At 52.7% G+C, this 7,191-nt stretch overlaps 1 protein-coding gene across 1 annotated transcript; it reads right to left on the reverse strand.

Moving 5' to 3' along the window:
* Positions 1-4,287: 4,287 nt before the first annotated feature.
* LOC127292769 (UDP-glucose 6-dehydrogenase 4) lies at positions 4,288-6,790 on the reverse strand. Its single transcript, XM_051322226.2, has 2 exons — positions 6,633-6,790; positions 4,288-6,067 (listed from the first exon to the last, which is right to left on the reverse strand). Exon 2 carries the CDS (start codon positions 6,049-6,051, stop codon positions 4,609-4,611), a length of 1,443 nt encoding a protein of 480 aa, XP_051178186.1. The 5' UTR covers positions 6,052-6,067; positions 6,633-6,790; the 3' UTR covers positions 4,288-4,608.
* Between the last annotated feature and the right edge of the window lie 401 nt (positions 6,791-7,191).

The following is a 7,191-nucleotide window of genomic DNA, read 5'->3' on the forward strand; positions in this document are numbered from 1 at the left end:
CGCATTTCGGACGCCCAAAAGTGGTCGGCAGCGTCCGTTTGCGTCGCCCAGCGGACATATTTTGACCGCGCGTCCGTTTGCGTCTGGGTGTGCTCCCACCGGGGCGACCCATTTTTGAATTGCAACATAGTTTGATCTTCATACAATTCCTTTGGTTTTCTACCACGAGCGATTGATTACATATGAAAACCAAACATAGAAAGTACATAAAAACTATACAAGGACTACTTGGTTCCTGACGGGCCGGCACCGTCGTTGCGTCGCTCCGTGGCCTGCTTCTCCGCCGCCTCCCGCGCGGCCGCTATGGCTCGGTGCGCCGCCGCGTCCTCTTGCAGTGCCTGCTCCAGCCTCGCGTTGGCGGCCTCGTCCTTGAGCGTCTCGAAAGACTCGACGAGGGCCCGCTGCTCCGCCGCCTTCTCCTCCGGCGTCGGCGCATCAGGGTCATCGGATGACCATGAAATCTCCGAGTCAGAGTCCTCGGCTGCAGCGACGGCCGCCAGCCTACGCTGTTCCAGCTCGGCGTCGACAGCCGCATGGGCCGCCCGCTCCTCCTCTGCTTCCTTCTCCGCTTCAGCCAGGTCCGCGGCGTCCCTGACCGGGTGGAGGAGGTCGGTGCTGTCGTCGAAGTCGAACCCGTCGTCGGAGCTCGAGGCCGGGGGAGGTGGAGTGGGAGGTGAAGGTGGAGGTGGAGGCGCGGCAGCCTGGCCGCGCCCGGCGCTGCTCATGGTGGATCTACTGAGTGGCGCTACGGCAGCGGCGGCTAGGGTTTAGTGCGGAGGAGATGAGATGCTGGCGCCCCTGTTTATATAGGTCGGAGGCAGGGCGACGGCCGCGCCACGCGGGGCATCGCCATTACTACGCGCGGCACGCGAGGCAGCCGCAAACTGCCGAAGTGACGCCTCGCTGCCAGTACTGGCGGAGAAGACGCATCGACGCTGCGTCTGCTAGCTGCGCACGTCTACTAGCTGCGCACGCTCGCGGAAGCCGAGGCACGCCATTAACGCGGCCCTACAAAGGCTGCGGCGCGCCGCCCGCAAGTAATGCCGCCGAAGACGAAGCATTTGTGACGCTGCCAGGCGGGCCCGTGCCAGGACCAAGCGGTCACTTTGCGTGTCCGCGCAGCGTCCGCCGAGACGCAAACCTGGCCGCGCCAGGTTTGCGTCTCTGCGGACGGCCCGGTCACTTTGCGTCGCGCCGCTGGAGAGGGTGCACGACGCATTTTCGGTCATGGCGGACACGAACGGTCGCGTCGCGCCGCTGGAGATGCCCTAAGGACGGCACATTACCAGACCAATGCTCGATCGGTGGTAGGCACGTTGGGATGTGTCTGATGTAGACGCGGGCGAGATCGGTTGATCAGAAAGGGAAATCCATCCACCAACGTGGTCTGGTGACCTCGGCGTCGACCGGCACATACACGCCGCGCCCAGTACGCACGCACGCGGGTGCACCACTTGGCGGTCTACTTGGCCTGGAGCCAGCTACGTATGTGTAGATTCGGCCATCTACGTTGTTTTGACGCGATCACCGGCGGCGGCTGCTCCTGTTCAGATTCAGAGACGTCGTTTTGACGACGCGCCTCTGGTGCGTTGCTGTAATCCACGCCGGCCGGTGTGAATGGGAGGCCACGCGGCTTCGTCTCCGCTGGCCCGGCATGCCACCGCACGCATACATCGACCAGGAGTGGGCGGCCTTCGTCGTCGCTCATCAGCTGCAGATAGGTCAGTTCCTCGTCTTCAAGAAGGTGTCCACCTTCCAGTACAATGTGCTCATCTTCGACTACACCTGCACTGAGGTGATGACCATGTGCCGTTACCATGGCGATGCCACCCGGTGTGTCGTCTTCCAAAGTCATATCTAAAGCTTACCTAGTATGTGTGTAGTTGTTGTTCATGTCGTCTGTTGAACTATGATCGTCTTGTGTCATGAACTATGACCGTGTTTGAACTATGATCAGTGTTAAGTTTGTCTCAACTGTGAATTGTGTTCTTGCTTGTGATGTTGATCGCTGGTAACCTCACCACCGAAAGTAAGAGGTAAGAAGAAGCAGTTTTTGGGTTGCAACCAAACAACAGGGGCGCGTTCTGGGTTGCTACAAGGCGTGAAAACCAACCTACCAAATGGGCAGAACCAAAATCCCCACGGGACCGAAAAAACTCTATGCAGGTCACCAAACAACGTGACTTTTATGACCCATCTACGACATGCAGGGGACTCATTTTAGCTGCGCCAGAAAACTGATGCAGGCAACCAAACGCGCCCGCGGTGACCTCGGCGTCGACCGGCACATGCACGCCGCGTCCAATACGCACGCACGCGGGTGCACCACTTGGCAGTCTGCCTTGGCCTGGAGCCAGCTACGTAGGCTATTGCTCCGGTGTCCCCCCCTCTCTAAGCTTTGTTCTATTTAGACGGTTAGGATCTGCTGATACCCCTTCGTGGGTTGACTTAACATGTGTGTTTGGTTCATGGGCAAACATGTACGGGATGGGATGAGATAAAATATGTTTAATTAACGCTTAATAAAAAATATAAATATGACATTAACACACCGGTTAATATGTAATTAACGGGTCTTTTTTCCTTTGTGGTGGAGGCCGGACCTAACGGGCGGCCGCCTACCCGTGCCTAGCAAGGTCACTACACGCACATACTTAGCGAGGCCGTTTCTTCGACTGGGTTTGGCGCAGACGTAGCAAGCTCGTTGCTCGCCACTCCATGGAGGCCGCCGCCGCCGAGCTAGGGAGCCACGTTGAAAATCAAGCCCGCCGCTTACCGCGCCCTGGAGGTCGCCGATATCGAGCTGGGGAGCCACGCGGAAAAGCAAACCCACCGCTCGCCGTGACATGGTGGCCGCCGCTGAGCTGGGGAGCCACACATACGACGGTGGCAGGTGTCGGAGTCGCGTCGATGGCCATGGATTCTCAGGCGGCTAGTGAGATTAGTCATGAAATTCACAGATCATATGGTCCAGCATTTCTCAGAAATATTCGGCTTTTGGGATGGGATCATCCATATTTTCTAGTCACGAACCAAACGCATGTTTACCACCTGAACGTCGTTCGCTAGGGGGGGACACCGGAGCACAGCCCACGTACGTATGTGTAGATTCGGCCATCTGCGTTGTTTTGACGCGATCACCGGCGGCGTCTGCTCCTGTTCAGATTCAGAGACGTCGTTGAAGACGCACCTCTGGTGCGTTGCTGTAATCCACGCCGGGCCGGTGTGAATGGGAGCTGCTGTATGCCGAGCTGGTCGGCGCGGAAGCCGTCGCCGCACACCCCGCGCGCCCGGATTTTACTAACTGGGCCGCAGCCCAACATCAGGTAAGGCGGTTTTCTTTTTCGTTTCTTTTTTTTCTGTTGTTTGTTTTCTTTTTTAAAAGAATCTTTTTTAAAAATCTGAACATTTGTAAAATTTAAAAAAATTCAAATTAAAAATAAATCACTTTTTAAAAATCTGAACATTTTCAGATTTGAACATTTTTTTAACAAAAATGTATTTTTTTCTATGAACAATTTCCAAATTTGAACATTTTTGAATCTGAACAAAATTTATATTTGAACAATTTTCGAATCTGAACGACTTTCATATTAGAACAATTTTCAAATTTGAACAAATTTCAAATTTGAACAAATTTCGAGTATGAACGATTTTCATATTTGAACAATTTTTTAATTTATACCGTTTTCATATTTGAACAGTTTTCAAATTTTAGTAATTCTCAAATTTGACGTTTTTCGAATTTAAACATTTTTCGAATATAGACTTTTCTAATTTGAACAAAAGAAAGAATAAACAGAAAGAAAAGAAAATAAAACAGAAAACGGAAAAAGAAAAAAAAAAGAGAAAAGGAAAGCGAAAAACGTTAAATGGGCCAGGCCCAATACCCGACCAGGGTGTGCGGCAACCCGCATCGGCACCGACCTGGTCGGTGTATAGGACTCGTGGGTGTGAATGGGAGGCCAAGCGGCTTCGTCTCCGCTGACCCGGCATGCCACCGTGCATTTCTTTTGGACATGGGCCTGCTGCCGACCCTCCTGTGGCCGCCAGCCATGACGAAAGTTGACGCAGCCGCGCTTGAATCAGGTACTGGGCCGCGATCTTTGCCATGTGTAGCCTCGTGGCCTCTCTGCCTGCGTCGGCAAACTCTTCTATGGCAGAGTGAGCTGAATTACATTCCTGGGGTTCGTTGATTCAGTCACTCCGTGAGGATGTGACTAGTGCACTTATCAGTTATGAAAACAGCTAACTAACTGAACACAACGCATGAACAAGAGCAATCCAGAGAGGAAAAAATACATGGATTCTGTAATGATTTCAGCAAAACAGTTGAAGGATCAACCGGCTACAAAGTTCATTGGGATGGATACAAGGAAAGCCTCCTCAGACAGCACAGGTGCTGAGGATTTGATTATAAGATGATCTACAGACGGGTGGCGAAAACATGTAGCGAAACAACTTAAACACAGAGATGTTACTAAACAGAACTCAAAGTTTTATGCCCGGTATCGAAAATGTGTAGCGTCTCCTGCAAAAAGCAAACTATAAAGAATGATTGTCAAACCGCTCCTCTTTCCCCTGCAGCTCCGGCGACGGGAGTGAGAATTAGGCCACGGCGGGCATGTCCTTGAGCCACCCGTCGAGCGGCTTGCCGATGGAGTAGACGATGAACCCCATCTCCCTCAGCTTCTCGGCGTCCACGACGTTGCGGCCGTCGAAGATGAACGCGGGCTTCTGCATGTTGTCGAAGATCTTCTGGTAGTCCAGGGTCTTGAACTCGTTCCACTCGGTCAGGATGCACACGGCGTGGGCGCCCTTGGTGGCTTCGTACGCATCCCAGACAACGCTCACCTGCTTCACGGCCGTGGGGCTGGTCGGCTGCAGGTGCATCGGGTGGTCCCAGTCGAACTTGTTCATGGCCAGGTCCCTCTGGATCTGGTCCTCGGTCACCTGGGGGTCGTAGATGCTGACCTGAGCCTTGTCGCCCAGAAGGCCCTTGCACACGTCGATGGCCGGGGTCTCCCTGGTGTCACCGGTGTCCTTCTTGAAGGCGAAGCCGAGGACGGCCACCTTCTTGCCGGAGACGGTGTTGAACATGGAGGACACCACGCGGTTCACGAACCGGCTCTTCTGGTAGTCGTTGATCTTGATCACCTGCTTCCAGTAGTTGGCCACCTCGGGCAGGCCGTTGCACTCACAGATGTACACCAGGTTCAGGATGTCCTTCTGGAAGCACGACCCACCGAACCCGACGCTGGCGTTCAGGAACTTGGGGCCGATCCTCGAGTCCTTGCCGATGGCGTAGGACACCTCAGACACGTCCGCGCCGGTCGCCTCGCAGAGCGCTGACATGGCGTTCACGGAGGAGATCCTCTGGGCCAGGAACGCGTTGGCAGCGAGCTTGGAGAGCTCGGCGGACCACAGGTTGGTGGTGATGATGTTCTCCTCAGGAACCCAGTGGGCGTACACCTCCTTGAGTGCCTGGACGGCCTTCTGGCCCCCGGGGGTCTCCCGGCCACCGATGAGCACTCTGTCGGGTTTGAACAGGTCATCGATGGCGGTGCCTTCGGCGAGGAACTCCGGGTTGGAGAGGATCTGGTAGTTGATGCCCTTGCTGTTGTGGGTCAAGATCTTCTCAATGGCCTCTGCGGTCTTCACAGGGACGGTGGACTTCTCAACGACGATCTTGTCAGACTTGGAGACATCGGCGATCATACGGGCAGCGCTTTCCCAGTAGGTGAGGTCGGCAGCCTTGCCGGCTCCAAGACCACGGGTCTTGGTGGGGGTGTTCACCGAGACGAAGATGATGTCTGCCTCAGCGACGTGCTTCTCCACGTCGGTGCTGAAGAAGAGGTTCTTGCCCCTGCAGGCCTTGACAACATCATCGAGGCCAGGCTCGTAGATCGGGAGGGTGTCGCTGTTCCAGGCGTCAATGCGAGGCTTGGAGATATCGACGACGACAACCTCAATTGATGGGCACTTAATGGCAATGACAGCCATTGTTGGGCCACCGACGTAGCCAGCTCCGATGCAGCAAATCTTCACCATCTTGGCTGCTTACAACCTGCGCTAGCAAAGAATGGGTTTCAGAGGATTGAAAAACAAGACACCACTCTGCTCATCTCTAAGTTAACAAACAGGGGCAATCGAGATTCAGATCTTGAAAAGACAATATATATGACAGAACTGAATAGTTGAAGCAACAGAAAACTTCTACCAATTCTACCAAATTATTTCAGCATGCAAGCATGGACACTTCTGATTAATCATATAATGGCAATTTCACAGCATGGGCTAAACTGAGGTGAAAAATATGTGCCTACTTCTGCAAGCTGCATACAAGGAGTATGACAGACTGAAATGAAATCACACAAATCATCTAATTTAGGGGCAGTTGGCGCGAGGAAACAGCCAGTAAACGGAAAATCATGGCATAGGCTACTACCGAAGTTACTAAATAAAGAAAATGGATCTCAAATGAGGAGTTTGTCAGATCTGAAGACAGTAAGCAATCTTGAGAGAAACTGAGAAAGAACAGCAACAGCATGAGAACCACGCTTCTAGCAAGATCGGATACCAAACTACAAGCTAAACCAAAGGAGATGCATCAGATCAGGTAAGACTCTCACCAGATCTCAGGAACTCGAAGATCTCGGGAAGGGAGGTGTTACAGAAACAGAGGCGACTTCTTGTATGCAGAGAAGAAGCTGCCCACGAGTTGTATGCAGAGAGAAGGCCACAACTCCTTATATACCCTTTTTTCCCCCGAAGCCACCAAGCTGGATCTACCCCTCTCCTCTCTGGAAATTTAACCGTGTAAAGGCCGGTCAGAAAAAATCAGAATAAATGAGTAGGTGTGAGTTGGTCATACAAGGCAAAGTGCTGCTCTCATGCCATCCATGAGCCCACCAAACTTGCATTAATCAGAAAGGTTCCCATGAGTCCATGACACACCACCAACCTCTTTACTTTAACCAATCAGAAAAAAGATGGAAACAATACTTGACAAATCAACAAGAGGCGCTATGCTGTTATCGAATAATCTAATAGTATGTGTTCAGATCTGAAAGTTCCAGCACCCTTATTTTTTCCTCATCTCATGTTCAGTGTATATACAATATACATGTACAGCCGAGATGGCTGGGGAGACGTAGCCCATGAACAAGAACATGCATGGTGCGAAGAATA

Source organism: Lolium perenne, chromosome 4, assembly GCF_019359855.2.
Source record: "Lolium perenne isolate Kyuss_39 chromosome 4, Kyuss_2.0, whole genome shotgun sequence".
Taxonomy (NCBI): Eukaryota; Viridiplantae; Streptophyta; class Magnoliopsida; order Poales; family Poaceae; genus Lolium; species Lolium perenne.

Excerpts from the sequence above, each read along its gene's own strand:
- LOC127292769 (XM_051322226.2), bottom strand. The coding sequence starts at position 6,051 with ATGGTGAAGATTTGCTGCATCGGAGCTGGCTACGTCGGTGGCCCAACA.